The sequence below is a fragment of the Carcharodon carcharias genome, chromosome 14, assembly GCF_017639515.1.
Source record: "Carcharodon carcharias isolate sCarCar2 chromosome 14, sCarCar2.pri, whole genome shotgun sequence".
In the NCBI taxonomy this organism is placed as follows: Eukaryota; Metazoa; Chordata; class Chondrichthyes; order Lamniformes; family Lamnidae; genus Carcharodon; species Carcharodon carcharias.
Window position 1 is genome coordinate 117,608,105 of NC_054480.1, and position 15,315 is coordinate 117,623,419.

Genomic DNA, 15,315 nt, shown 5'->3' on the forward strand with positions numbered 1-15,315 from the left:
CTGCCACAAGTGTAGTCAAAGTAGAGATGATCGATAATTTCAAAAGGAAATTAAATAGGCACTTGAGGGAAATAAACTGGCAAGGCTATGGGGATAGAACAGAGGAATGTGACTGACAAATAGGGCTAGCATGGACTTGATGGGCTGAATAGCTTCCTTCGGTCATGGCCTAATTCTGGGGAATGAAGCCGGACAGGTGGCTGTGGTGGTGGTGGGGGAGCATTTTAGGGATAGTGACCACAACATGGTACAGTTTAAGTTTGTTATGGACAAAGAAATAGACAAGTTGCAAAAAATTGTTTTGGATTGGGGGAGAGTGGATTTTAGTAAAGTAAGGCAGGATCTGGCCAAGGTAGGCTGGGAACAGCTACTTGTGGGGAAATCTACAAAGGAACAGTGGGGGGCATTCAAAAAGGAAATGGGGAGGCTACAGGCTCAACATGTTCCCCCGAGGATGATAGAAAGGAGTAACAAGCCCAGAGAACCATAGATGACCAGAGGAAGTTACGATAAGAAGGAATAGAGAGGCTTTTAGCAGGTACAAGGGAAGGAAATCAGTGGAGGCATTAGTGGACTACAGAAAGTGCAGCTAGGAGTTTAAGAAAGCAATTAGGGGAGCAAAGAGGGGATATGAGAAAGCTCTGGCTGGTAAAAGTAGGGAAAATCCCAAGAAAGTCTATAAGTATATCAATGGGAAGAGGATAACCAGGGAAAGAGTTGGGCCCATAAGGGACCAAGGGGGCAATCAACGGGTGGAGCCAGAGGACATCGCTAGAGTGTTGAATGACTACTTCACATCTGTCTTCACCCAAGAGAATGATGATGAAGTTATCGAACTCGGGGAGAGAGACTGTGAGTTTCTTAAGCAAATTGATATAGGGGGTGACAAGGTATTGGCAGGCTTAAAACTGGACAAATCTCCAGCTGCGGATGATTTGTGTCCCAGGCTGCTGAGGGAGGCAAGGGAGGGATCGCAGGGGCTCTGACCCAAATTTTTAATTCCTCTTTGGCCACGGGGGAGGTGCCAGAGGACTGGAGAACAGCTAATGTGGTTCCGCTATTTAAGAAGGGTTGTAGAGATAAGCCAGGGAACTATAAGCCAGTGAGTCTCACATCAGTGGTAGGGAAACTACTGGAGAAAATTCTGAAGGAGAGAATCTATCTCCACTTGGAAGCAAGGTTTGATCAGGGATAGTCAGCATGGCTTTGTCAGAGGGAGGTCATGCCTAACAAATTTGATTAAATTTTTTGAGGTGACCAGGTATGTAGATGAGGATAGTGCAGTTGATGTAGTTTATATGGATTTCAGCACAGCTTTTGACAAGGTCCCACATGGGAGACTTATAAAGAAGGCAAATGCACATGGGATGCAGGGTCATTTGATAAGAAGGATTCAAAATTCACTTAGCTGTAGGAGGCTGAGAGTGATGACAGAAGGATGCTTTAGTGACTGGAAGCCAGAGTCCAATGGCGTATCTCAGGGACCTGTGCTCGGTCCCCTATTATTTGTCATTTATATAAACAACATAGATGACTATGTGGGGGGTAGGATTAGTAAGTTTACGGATGACACAAAGATTGGCCGGGTGATTAACAGTGAGGGGTTGAGTGTCTTGGGCTACAGGAAGATATAGACGGGATGGTCAAATGGGCAGATAAGTGGCAGATGGAATTTAACCCTGTAAAGTGTGAGGTGATACACTTTGGAAGGAGTAATTTGACAAGGAAGTATTCAATGAATGGCATGACACTAGGAAGTTCTGAGGAACAAAGGGACCTTGGCATGTGTGTCCATAGATCTCTGAAGGCAGAGGGGCATATTAGTGGGGTGGTGAAAAAGGCATATGGGACACTTGCCTTTATCAATCGAGGCATAGATTACAAAAGTAGGGAGGTCATGTTGGAATTGTATAGAACCTTGGTAAGGTCACAGCTGGAGTAGTGTGTGCAGTTCTGGTCGTCACATTATAGAAAGGATGTAATTGCACTGGAGGGGGTGCAGAGGAGATTCACCAGGATGTTGCCTGGGATGAAACATTTAAGTAATGAAGAGAGGTTGGATAGATTTGGGTTGTTTTTGTTGGAGCAGAGAAGACTAAGGGGCGACCTGATTGAGGTGTACAAGATGATGAGGGGCATGGACAGGGTGGATTGGGAGCAGCTGTTCCCCTTGGTTGAGGGGTCAGTCATGAGGGGACATAAGTTCAAGGTGAGGAGCAGGAGGTTTAGGGGGGATATGGGGAAAAACCTTTTTACCCAGAGGATGGTGACGGTCTGGAATGTGCTGCCTGGGAGGGTGGTGGAGGTGGGTTGCCTTGCTTCCTTTGAAAAGTACCCGGATAAACACTTGGCACGTCATAACATTCAAGGCTATGGGCTAAGTGCTGGTAAATGGGATTGGGTAGGTAAGTCAGGTATTTCTTAAGTGTCGATGCAGACTCGATGGGCCAAAGGGCCTCTTCTGCACTCTGTGACTGACTTTATGGCTATTATGAGAGGGTGAATTTTGAATTTCAGGGGCATCAGTGATATAACATGGTGTTGAAGAAGTTGTTAGATTAAGAACAGGGTTTTGATAAACAGGCTATACATTACAGCAGGGTGAGCATAAAAAGAAATTCCTCTCCTGGAGATCTTTGCCTGAAAGCAGGTCTTGGCGATTATTTGCCAACCACAGCTAAGTGCCGTGATTCTTTTTTTAAAAAGGGTAGGGTAAGGAAGCAGACCGAGTCTACCTCAGCTGGGATCAAACCCCACACTGTTGATGTTAATCTGACCCTCATGTGAGCCATCCGGCCAACTGAGCTAAACCCCTTGCAATGAAAAATTACAACATAAGACAATAGGTTCATTTTACTATAAAAACTGCAAAAATTCATGACAAGGTTTGCCAATCAGGCTAATAATTCAGCAAGTCACAGTATAATGACACAAGACATGAGGGTTCCTTTAATACTTGAGTGATCTGTTCAATTATCTAAGTATCAGAAAATACCCAGTTGAATTTAATCCAGCAAAAAGACAATGAAAGAAAATGGGATACTACATTAAACTCAGCAGGAACTTTGGCTACCTGCAAGACTAGAACATAAGAATGTAAGAACTAGGAGCAGGAGTCGGCAATTCAGCCCGAGCCTGCCCCGCCATTCAATACGATCATGGCTGATCTCATTTCAGCCTCAGCTCCAATTTCCCACCCTCTTCCCATAACCTTTCAACCCATTACTAATTAAAAATCTGTCTATCTCCTCCTCAAATTTATTCAGCATCCCAGCATCCACTACACTCTGAGGTAGTGAATTCCACAGATTCACAACCCTTTGAGAAAAGTAATTCCTCATCTCTGATTTAAATCTACCACCGCTTAACCTAAAACTATGGCCTCTCGTTCTAGAATGCCCCACAAGGGGGATCACCTGCTCCACATCTACTTTGTCTATCCCCTTTAGCATCTTATATACCTCAATTAGATCTCCTCTCATCCTTCTAAACTCCAGCGAGTATAGGCCTAAACTGCTCACTCTCTCCTTATAAGGCAAGCCCCGCATCTCTGCAATTGATCATAGCAACCTCCTCTGAACCGCCTCCAATGCAACTGCATCCTTCCTCAAGTAAGATGACCAAAACTGTGCACAGTACTTCAGGTGCAGTCTCACCAATGCTTTGTACAATTGCAAAAACACTTCCCTATTTTTATACTCTATTCCTTTAGCAATAAATGCCAAAATTCCATTAGACTATCTTATTACCTGCTGTACCTGCATACTAGCTTTCAGTAATTCATGCACGAGGACACCCAGGTCCCTCTGCACTGAAGCATTCTTAAGTTTCTCTCCATTTAAATAATAAGTCGCCTTTTTATTCTTCTGACCAAAATGGATGACCTCTCACTTATCCACATTAAACTCCGTCTGCCAAATTTTGGCCCATTCACCTAACCTGTCCATATCCATTTGTAAATTACTTATTTCTTCATTGCAACTTACTTTCCCACCTATTTTGGTGTCATCTGCTAGATAGTGTTGAACAGGCTTAGATATGCAATTCGCGCAATTCCTGCAAGGTGTCTACACTTTAGTTTTACAAGTAGTGTCATGAAAATATAATAATTCTCATAATATTGTGATTTATTGTAAAGGTAGGTTAATAGTGGGGTTTGGATAGTTTCTGTGTGTGTGGGATTTAATTGAATTAGAGATAGCTGGTCTGGAGGCTTTGAGTCATCAACAAGAAGCTAGACTTGAAATGCTAAATACATAAACATGGCTGAAGTTTTAGAATGTGAGGTGTAAGGAAAATTTGCATTTTTAGGTAAATTGGATGAGCTTAAATTTAGAGATGGTAAGTCTCAGTGTCCTAGTCGCAACCAATTTCAGCTGCTTCAATGACCTTCTCTCCATTATAAGGACAGAAGTGGCAATGTTCACTAATGGTTGCTTAATGTTCAGCTCCATTTGCAACTCCTCAGATACTGAAACAGTCCATGTTCATGTGCAGCAAGACCTGAACAACATTCAGTCTTCGGCTGATATAAGATGCAAATGTCACTTGCCACTTAAGAGCCAAGCAATGACCAGCTCCAACAAGAAAATCTGACCATTTCCTCATGACAGTCAATGACATTACCAATGCTGAATCCCCCACTTGAGGTGTTACCATTGACCAGAAACTTACCTGGACCAGCCACATAAATACAAAATGTCAGAGGCTAGGAATTGAGGCAATTAACTCACCTTGTGACTCCCCCAAGGTTGTCCAAGTCAAATGCCATGGAATACTCTCCACTTGCCTGGATGACTGCAACTCCCACATTCAAGAAGCTTGACACTATCCAACACAAAGCAGCCCGCTTGATCAGCAGCCCATCCATCAACCTACACATTCAGTCCCTCCCCATCAACGCACAGTGTGTACTATATATAAGATGCACTGCAGCAACTCACCAAGGCTCCTTTAACAGCTCCTTCCAAACCCACGACTTCTAACATCTGGAAGTACAAGGGCAGCAGACACATCGGAACACTACCACCTACAAGTTCCCCTCCGAGCCACACACCATCCTCACTCAGAACTATATTGCCATTCCTTTACTGTCATGAGATCAAAATCCTGGAACTCCCTCCCTTACAGCACTGAGTGTACCTACACCAGATGGACTGCAGCAGTTCAAGGTGGAGACTCACCATCAGCTTCTGAAGGGCAATTAGGGATGGGCAACAAAGTGACACCTTATTCCAATGAAAGAATAATAAAAGAAACTTGCCTATAACATTCAGCTGTCCAGTGAAAGAACTGCTCAGTTACTATACACGCAAAAACCGCTACCATCCTATGGAGAGATGCCTGGTCTCTGCTTGGTGCCTCTCCAATGGCAGATTTAAGAGTTGGGCAGGAAAAATGAGAAAAAAATCATACATTATATGGCATCATGTAACAGAGTTTAATAAAATGAAAATTTGCTGTCCAAATATGGAATAGTCTGCCACCATTCTTTCAAAGTTAGGTCAATACTTAATGCAATGTACATAATCAACTGGTTAGGTCAAAGGCTGTGCTCCTTGACTTGTGTCTAGATACAAGTCAAACTGGTACATATACAGCACTGTTAAAAGTCTTCAAATGAAGAAACAACTTTAAGAGCATATGAAAATGGCTTTACAGAAGAGCTTATACCCATACATTGCATTGACAGTATTTCATCAATACAGTTAGTTGTGAAGATCCCTAGAATTCAGAGTTACAGTGCTGACATGGGCCACAACCAAAACATAACCTTATCTGTCCTCTCCTCAGCTGCTGACTGATCTGACTTTGTCCCGTATTTTCTTTTTAGTTTTTGCATTTAACAGAGATTCTAAATTAGTTCACATCTTAAATGTCCCTGTGGATAACTGTTGCATTCCACTTTCTAAAAGGACAGAAATACTTGAAGGGCCAGAAGATTGAACATAATCAGAGCAAGAGGCCACTTTGAAAATCTCAATTATTGATTCATATAGTGCTGTTACATTTCCTCATCACTGAAGCAAATTAAAGCAGACCCAGTACTAACAACTGGAAAAACAAAGGTTTATTGTACAAGGAAAACAAGTTTGCTATCCACATCCAGCTTCAAAAAGTAAACAAGGAAACAAATCTAATCTCTGAAGAGACTTACATTAAACAAGTTTCTATGCAAGACTCCAACGTAAGTTATTAAATGTTGTTCACAACCATACAGAATGACTGTTCAACACTGGTAATTCATTTTTAAAAAAGCAGATAGGGTAAAAGTTGCCTCAAAAAAAAGACGATTCCAGAAACATGTTCAATTTAACAAAATTTTAAATAAACAATGTAGAGTATAAAATTGCAGGTTTCTAAATCAGCTGGGTTTTTTTTTAAACCAAAGTAACTTCCACTAGTGATCATTGCTGGGGAAATTCAGCCGGAGCTTGAATTAAGTGACTGTTTCTACTGTACTATGATTCTAGTACCACAGAAAACTCAAAATATCATAGGCACAGCTTCATTCCTAAAATCTTGTTCCAATGTGTTACACAGACTGCTGCCATGTCTAAATGTGCCTCTGCCAGGAAACACTCTTGGGTAGTCCAGCCAGTACTGCAATATGCAACTGGCGGATAGATGGCAACAAGTTCACAACGGATCTGCACAAGATAAAGAAATGAGTGCAAGCTCTTGTTCACCACCCATAACACAGCCACATTTAGAAACATCCCCCAGTGCTGGTGATATTACAAGTCCCCATCATGACACATTGGCTAATGGATAAAACCAACTAAATTGGAATCCTGAGATACAGTGATGAGTCATTTCCAAGTTAACCATCTTGTTGTTGGATGAAAGGGTTTGGAATGGCCTCCATCCCATCCTGTGGGCAAATCAGAACAACTGAGGTCCCTCTGCATACAACCAAGCCAAGCTGCCGTGTGTCTTCAGTCAATTTGTATTGGTCATCTGGATCTGAAAGTTATTAATGTTAGGTTTGTACAAAATATTTATTCACCCTTGATCATCAGCTCTATAATACAAAGCACTTTGTGGAACATAATAAATAGGTTATAGGAAACTGTATAATAAATATTCACTTGAAGGAACAACTTGTATTTATTTAGTAACTTTAAATTAATAAAATTATGTTGCAAGATGTTGCACAGGAAAATCTGACACCAAGTCACATAACAAAATATTTTGGACATTTGACCAAAAGCTTGGTCAAAGAAGTAGGTTTTAAGGAATGTCTTAAAAGAAGAAAGAGAGGTAGGGAGGAAGAGAGGTTTAGGGAAGGACTTCCAGAGCATAAGGCTTTGGCAGCTGTAGACATGGCCACCAACAGTTGGACAGTAAAAATCATGGATGCTTAAGAGACCAGAATTAGAGAAGCACAGATCTCTGAGGGTTACGGGTCAGAAGAGATTAGAGATAGGGAGAGGAGAGGCCATGGAAGGGTTTGAAAATGAGGATGAGAATTTTAGAACCGAGACATTAAGCAGGAGTTAAATTTGGTCAGCAAACACAGGGGTGACAGGTGAATAGGACTTGGTGTGAGTAAAGACATAGACAGCAGAGTTTTGGATAACTTCAAGTTTATGCATGACGTATGTGGGAAGCCAGGCAAGAGTGTAACCAGTAGAATTGACATGGATGAGGGTTTCAGCAGCAGATGAGCTGAGGTAAGGGTGCAGTTGGGATGTTAGAGGTAGAAAGAGGTCTTAGTGATGGCACAAATGCTTTTGTTGTGGCTTACCTCTCACATACTCTATTGTTCCATCCAATACAAGATTGAGGAGCGGGTCAAATCCTTTCAAAATCCCACTGGCTGTCGAGGGAAAAGAAAGTAATTTCAAGAAACTTCAAATTAACTCTGCAACAGACACTATACTATGGAACCAAAACATACAGCACACAGGACTCTTACCATTATCGTCCTTTCCTTCCCCACCTCTCCCACCCTGGGGGTATTAACTTCAGTAATGATCAATGAAGGCTAGCATTAAAACAGCAAGTCTTCAGTTCCAGTTAAAGTCATTTTAACTTACAAGAGAACAGTGAAGAAATACTACTACAATTCACTGGCAAGTTGTATCTGCATCACTTCACAGCTAGTTCTCTTGATAATTAATTGCTGAAGCTTCTATTTTAGTCCATTTTACATTTGCTAAACTCAGCCCCCTCATTACCACCGATCTAAAACGTAATGATAGTTATTCTGGGCAGCTGAATGTTAAAAAAAATAAACACGTTCTTTCTAAAAGTAACAAGGTGGAACATGTATATCGCTTGACTTCACCAATAAGTCTAAATTTGTATCAATTTCTTTCCTCAAGCTTTTCTGAACTTATTCCCAATACTCAGCCAATGCTCATCCAAATAGCCAGGTAGTCCTTCCCCAAACTGGAGATTCACATTTCAGTTGCTGTTGTCGCCTCTTGTAAACGTCAAAATATCCATATGTCCTAGATAATTATAAAGGCTAGATCATCAAACCGTACCTTCTCGTCCACCTTGAAACTTTACACGGATTGTTTTGTCTATGTACTTGGAGAGGTCGAGAATGCTCTCCTTCTTTTTCTTTTCCTTATCCTGAATTTAAAGATAGAAAAGGAATGTCAGAATCTGGATTCTCACAGCTCGAGCTCGGTACCAGGGCCTCCGATAACCCCCCACGTTTCGGTGAATATGCAGCTAAATCAAGCTGCTAGCCTGACTCAGACTTTCTACACGGTTAGAAGAAGACCATGAAACTAAAACTAAACAAACCAGCGAGTAAGGGTTCCAGGCTTAGGTTTCATGGGCCGAAATCTGGGGCCTGGAAAGACCGAAAGAAACAAATCAGTGGGGGTTTTAACCCAGAGCCTGGCCTCTCCCCAGGCTACTCCGGGTTTACAATCATAATCCCTGCAGTTTTACAGCTCAAGCTCCAGACCTAAAGCAGAAACACCACTGAAGAATACAGATCCTTAGCCCAGCCCGGAAACTCATTCCCTCCCGACTCCGCTCCCTCTATAAGCCACCAGCCCATTCCCACTCCTTTCTCTCACCGCCATCACCGCACCCACAACCTCTGACCTCCGAACCTCATGACCTTTAACCCCGAACGTCGGCCTGGGTTCCGGTAACACAAAGTTTCCGATCGAATCTCCCAAGCTCAGCTGCTCAGCAGCGACTGGTTTTCGACCCCCCCCCCCCACCTTAGAAATGTAAAAAAAACTAAACAAGCCGTTTACCGCCACCGACCTCCGCCAACGTAAGCCCTCCCTATTTTGTGGATTTGGATTGTTCCGGACGCTGTGGTGGCGCGACCATTGTGCCGGTTGGAGGGGGGACTCCAAACCGTAACTGGAAGATGGCGCTGGGAGCGCGGCTGCTGCTGTTCGTCCTCCAGCTCAGTCAGGTACCGGCAATTGCCCGAAAACAGCGTGGGGCAGCCGACTGCTCATCTTCATTGCAAACCCATCACCACTCAGCCGGCTAAGGGACCCTAAATTAACCCGCTACCGCCGCCCCCCCCCCGTCGTCTCCCTCGCTCACCCACCCACCCCCGCGTCGTCCCCCCCACCCACACGACCCCCCGCGTCGTCCCCACACCCGACCCCCTGCGTCCCCCCTGCCCGCCCGCTCCCCCACGCCCCCGTCGTCTCCCCCCTCCACCCCGCGCGTCTCCCTCCCCCCCCCCCGCGCGTCGTCTCCCCCCCCCCCCGCGCGTCGTCTCCCCCCCCCCCCCCCCGCGCGTCGTCCCCCACCCCCCGCGCGTCGTCTCCCCCCCCCCCCGCGCGTCGTCTCCCCCCCCCCCCCCCCCCGCGCGTCGTCTCCCCCCCCCCCCCGCGCGTCGTCTCCCCCCCCCCCCCCCCCCGCGCGTCGTCTCCCCCCCCCCCACCGGGCGCGTCGTCTCCCCTCCCCCCCCCCGGGCGCGTCGTCTCCCCCCCCCCCCCCCCCCCTCGCGCGTCGTCTCCCCCCCCCGCGTGTCGTCTCCCCCCCCCGCGCGTCGTCTCCCCCCCCCCCGCGCGTCGTCTCCCCCCCCGCGCGTCGTCTCCCCCCCCCCGCGCGTCGTCTCCCCCCCCCGCGCGTCGTCTCCCCCCCCCGCGCGTCGTCTCCCCCCCCCGCGTCGTCTCCCCCCCCGCGCGTCGTCTCCCCCCCCGCGCGTCGTCTCCCCCCCCCGCGCGTCGTCTCCCCCCGCCCCCCCGCGTCGTCTCCCCAGCCGCCCGACCCCCCGCCCCCCCGCGTCGTCTCCCCGCCCGCCCGCTCCCCCCGTCGTCTCCCCACCCACCCGACCCACCGCGTCGTCTCCCGGCCCACCCAGCCACCCCCCAACCCCCGCATCGTCTCCCCCCCACCCAGCCACCCACCTGACCCCCCGCGTCTGCCCACCCCCGTCTGCCCGCCCACACCCCCGTCTGCCCGCCCACACCCCTGTCGTCTCCCCCCCCCGCCCACCTGCTCCCCCCGTCGTCCCCCGCCTGCCCACACCCCCGCCCGCCCGCCCACCCACACCCCCGTCGTCTCCCCCCCACCCACCCACCCACACACACCCCCCCGTCGTCTCCCCCCCGCCCACCCACCCACCCACACACACACCCCCGTCGTCTCCCCCTGCCCGCCCACCCACCCACACCCCCGTCGTCTCCCCCCGCCCGCCCACCCACCCACCCACACCCCCGTCGTCTCCCCCCCGCCCACCCACCCACCCACCCACCCGCACCCCCGTCGTCTCTACCCTGCCAGCCCCCACGTTCGTCGTCTCCCCCCGTCTCTCCACTGCCCTGCCCCTGTTGCCTCGCCCCACCCGTTGTCTCAACCCGTCGTCGTTGCCCCCCCCCCCCCCAAAACCAGGTCTCTTCCCACCCCACCCCACACCCGCCAGTTTCAAGAACTAATGAGTCGTTCAGACTGTGGATAATTGTGATCACTGTCTTTTAACCTTTGCTAAGAAAACAGTCCTTCATACCAGCTGTCAATCCCTGCACTGTCACTTGTGATACAACATGCCCTTTGCTTGGAACCTGTAAACTCAGAACTCACCATCATTGTAAGTGAAGGGAATAATTAACAGTGATCAAATGGTAAGAAGGAAATAATTAGTTGTCTCACTCACTGTCCTACTGTGTTAATTCAGCAACTGTGGGTTTTGGCCAAGTGCAGGCTGACATGGTGTGTACCTACTTTATTTGGAGCTGCTAACCTGATGCAGTTTGTCCTGAAATATGCAGGTGCTGTCTGAGTATGGGATGGTTCACGTGCTATCTGAGAAGGAACATGGAAATACAAAAGATTACTGCATCCAATTCAACCCCTCCTGGGCCTATTTACCTCATGATCTCAGTAAGGCGGTAAGTGTGCATCAAGGAACATTTCAGCAAATGCCTTACATCTTCATTAATACTCAAAGTAAGAGTAATCATCTTGGGCATCTGGAACTCATCCTGGCTACACATTCCAGGGAGGGTTCTTATGCCTTAAAACCTCCCAAGGAGGGATCCTAGAAGGGCTGTGCAGCGTCTCAGTCCCCAAAGTTGCAGATCAAGCCCTAATTGCACTGCTCCATTACCTAACTGAGAGTAATGCAGTCAGAAGGTATGTCTGCAGCATCTGAAGAGGGCACAAATGAACTGTAAGGTACAAAGCCATGTTTCTTGCATCTAGTTCATGGATATTTTTCAAGAAGTACTCCTCGGGTCTGAAACAAAATCAAAGTCGAATGGAAAATGTATTTTTTTTATTCTTTCATGGGATGTGGGCATCACTGGCTAAGCCAGCATTTATAGCCTATCTCTAATTGCCCTTGAGAAGGTGGTAATGAACTGCCATCTTGAACTACTGCAATCCATGTGATATTTAACACATATACATGTGTTAGTAACTCGTGGTTCCCTGTTCTCGTAGTGTAATGCTTTAAACATGCTGGTTGGGAACCACCAGGGAGCAGCCTTGTTCTTTAGGTACCTCTCCTCTGTCATCCCTGGTGACGCATCTGTCATAGACGCCCGATCCTCTGTTCAGCAAGTCACTGCATGTTTCTGTGGGAAAGATCAGCACCTGTGCTGCCTGTGCCCAGTAGTGTTATGCGTGAGACTGTAAAAGAGAAGGAATGGGGAATGTATCTAGTTATCATCTGTAGTAGTTATGGTTATGTGGCCATTCAGTGGGATAATTTTCCCTTTAAATATGACCCAGATTCGTTTCCTACAATAATCAGTTCTTTTACGTCACTTTCACTCCAATAAAGCAGATACAGAACTATGTTATAATTGCTTTGCGAAAATGTCCACAGTTTATCCTGTCCTTTTGTTGCCATAGCATAACTTCTACCCCCTCATATTCTATTCCTCTAGATATAAAGGCCAACATTCCATTAACCTTTTTGATTATTTTCTGTACCTGTTCACAATATTTTAATGACCTATGGACCTGGAATCCCAAGACTCTTTAGACCTGTACTACTTCTAACTTTTCACTACCCAGAAACTATCCTGTTCTGTCCTTTTTGGTCCAAAGTAGGTAACCTTCGCCTAACCACATTGAAATCTGTTTGCCACAGTTTTATCCATTTGCTTCATCTACCGTTATCTCTTTGGATTATAATTCTTCCATCTACGCTGCTTACAAACACTGTCTATCTTTGTGTGATTGGCAAATTTGGCTTTCTATTCCACCATCTAAGTTCATAAATATAGTGAATTGTTGAGGTCCAACACAAATCCTGGTAGAACACCACTACATTCTGCCAATTTGAGTATCTGCCCAATATTTGTACTCTGTCTCCAGCCGTTCAGCCAATTTCCTAACCAGGTCAATAATTTGCCTTAAATTTCATGAGCTTCAACTTAAGCAAATAGCCTCTTTTGAGGGACTTTATCAAATGCCTTCAGGAAATCCATAGACACTCCCCTGACACCTAGTCGCCTCCTCAAAATATTGTGTCCTTTTAATCATTAACAGATTTGCACAGTTTACTGTGGGCAGTCTCTGTCTCATCCCATTGAAGTCAGTCTCTCTAAATCTTAGTGTTTGAAAGGGAGAAATGAGAAACTATGTTGAACTTGCTCATATTAAGATCAGCATTAGATAAATGTTGATAAATGAGATAAATGGTTTTGATTGTTAATTAAATTTGGATCATTACTTATTACTAAATCTAATATTGCCCCCTTGTTGGCTCAAGGACATATTGCTGCAGAAAATTGCCCTGGATGCTCTCAAGAAATTCACGACCTTTCTGACATGCTAGTCTCCTTATTCCATTCTATGTGAAAGTTAAAACCACTCTGCTACATACTTGTCTAACCTCAGCATTTATACAATCCACTACTTCACAGCTGCTACCAGGAGACCCATTATACAACTTCTACTTAAGTCTTGAACCCTTTTCTATGTTTTAATTATGACCATAAAGCCTCCATTGCATGTTTACCTCTCCTTACATCCTCTCTAATAATGAGTAATTTTATCCATATCCACTGAGGTGGCACTCTTCCTCTACCATTTTCCAAATCTTTCCTGTAGGCGTTATAACCTGGTATATTTAGTCCATATCGTCTTGCAGCCATGTTTCAGTAATGGCTGCCATGTCATGCCCTTCAAATTGAATTTATGTCTGCAATTCATCCTCTTTGTTCCTCGTAGGACTGAAGAATATTACAAATAGGGACGGGCGAGGCCATGGAGGGATTTGAAAACAAGAATAAGAATTTTAAAATCAAGGCATTGGCGGACTGGGAAGCAATATAGCTCAGCAAACATAGGATGATAGGTGAATGGAACTTGGTGCGAGTTTAGATGCAAGAGTTGTGGATGAGCATAAATTTATATAGAGTGGGAGATGAGAAGCTGGCCGAGAGAGCATTGCAAGAGTGAAGTCTAGAAGTAATGAAGACATGGATGAAGGCTCCAGCAGCAGATGAGCTGAACCCGGTTCAGAATCAGGTGATGTTACTGAGGTGGAAGCAGGCAGAATTGGTGATGGAGTGGATATGCGGTGAAGCTCATCATGAGGTCAAATGCAACACCAAGGTCTGGCTTGGCTTCAGCGGAGCTAGGGAGAGAGATGGAAACTGGTTAGGAACAGAGTTTGTGGTGGGGACTAAAGACAGTGGCTTCAGCCTTCCTGATAGTTAGTTGGAGGAAATTTCTCCTCATCCAATTCTAGAAGTCGGACAAACAGTCTAATAAATCAGAGACAGGAAGGCGCCAGATTCCACACTCTGGCGCTAGCTGATTTCAGTTGATACAGCACTTGGGGTGTTAATGATTCACCATAACATTTGATGAAAACAAGCCAGTCTTGTTGTCCTTTATTGCTATTTAATGACTTTCTGGAGGAGTGCACTTTGATGAGCCTTGTGTAAGGATAGGATCAAGCTTGGTTACAGTGATCTTCACCATTAAATTGTTTGCAGACACTCATTCTGTAGGCTCACATGTGAAGGACAACCACTTAAACAAAGTACCGGCTGGTATCTAATTTCCATAGGAACATCTCTCCAGCAATGATTCAGTGCCTTAAAAAGTGAAGAAAATTGCCAGAGATTGTCCTTTTTAAACTTTCGTTAACGCAGAGTGTAACATGTGCGGTTCTGTCGCAATTAGCATTGTGTATATGATTCATTTTAATTGTATTGTGATCTTAGTGTACTGTTTTTAAATTGGTAATATTTTAATCTAAATATTCATTTTAAAATGGTGCACAGTTCCAGTCATACCCGATTTATTTATTCAGATTCAATCCTTTTTCACCAGGAGCACTTTTGATTTGCTAAAAGTGATTCTGGAAACATCTCACCCTGTCTGTTTATCCTGCACCTTGAATGATGTTCTTTCTCTCTCAGTCTCTCTTGCAGCTCCAGGACCTGACATCCTCTGACCTGTGCACACCTTCAGATGTGCCCCTACAAGGATTTAGCAATAGAATCGCCATGGTGATGCGCGGGAACTGTACTTTCTATGAGAAAGTACGACTTGCTCAGATCAATGGAGCCAAAGGACTGCTCATTGTGAGCAGGCAGAGCCTGGTAAGAAATGTTGGACAGGAACATTGTTCTGGTTTAGCTGATTGTGCCTGTATTAGTGACTTTGCACTGCTGCATCTCCTGTAAGCTGAAGTTATGTTAAAAACTGCATGTAGCTACCAGTTTTATTAACTGTACTGTGTTATGTCAGTGACTGTAGCAAAAATCACTTATTAGCAATGAGAAGCAGAAACCCTGGCATTTTCTTCCCCCACTACCTTCCTCTATGTGCTAAAGCCAATTACATTGCCTCTATGGCTGTTTAGTTAACACAGCAATGTGTTAGGAATGCTAAGGCTGATAACAGTGT

At 45.6% G+C, this 15,315-nt stretch overlaps 2 protein-coding genes across 4 annotated transcripts in view; one reads left to right on the plus strand and one right to left on the minus strand.

Moving 5' to 3' along the window:
• Positions 1-6,055: 6,055 nt before the first annotated feature.
• On the minus strand, positions 6,056-9,146 carry lsm7 (LSM7 homolog, U6 small nuclear RNA and mRNA degradation associated). Its single transcript, XM_041204473.1, has 4 exons — positions 9,045-9,146; positions 8,496-8,586; positions 7,751-7,822; positions 6,056-6,966 (listed from the first exon to the last, which is right to left on the minus strand). Exons 1-4 carry the CDS (start codon positions 9,048-9,050, stop codon positions 6,824-6,826), a joined length of 312 nt encoding a protein of 103 aa, XP_041060407.1. The 5' UTR covers positions 9,051-9,146; the 3' UTR covers positions 6,056-6,823.
• sppl2 (signal peptide peptidase-like 2) overlaps positions 9,142-15,315 on the plus strand; it is a 39,319-nt gene continuing 33,145 nt past the window's right edge. For 2 of the 3 annotated variants that reach the window (XR_005945144.1, XM_041204471.1), the window contains exons 1-3: positions 9,142-9,397; positions 11,211-11,330; positions 14,826-15,008. Coding sequence is in view for 2 of the 3 variants with exons in the window: in XM_041204471.1 (XP_041060405.1) it covers positions 9,350-9,397; positions 11,211-11,330; positions 14,826-15,008 (351 nt within the window). In the remaining variant the exon portion in view is untranslated. Of the gene's footprint in view, positions 9,398-10,972; positions 11,064-11,210; positions 11,331-14,825; positions 15,009-15,315 lie in introns of those variants that run through there. The other variant, XM_041204472.1, reaches the window with a different exon arrangement.

Bases quoted from the DNA above. Each gene is read 5' to 3' on its own strand.
- lsm7 (XM_041204473.1), bottom strand. The intron at 7,823-8,495 runs GTACGGTTTGAT...TTCCCTCGACAG, and splicing joins GTTTCAAGGTGGACGAGAAG to CCAGTGGGATTTTGAAAGGA. The intron at 6,967-7,750 runs GTAAGCCACAAC...AATAACTTTCAG, and splicing joins AACAATAGAGTATGTGAGAG to ATCCAGATGACCAATACAAA.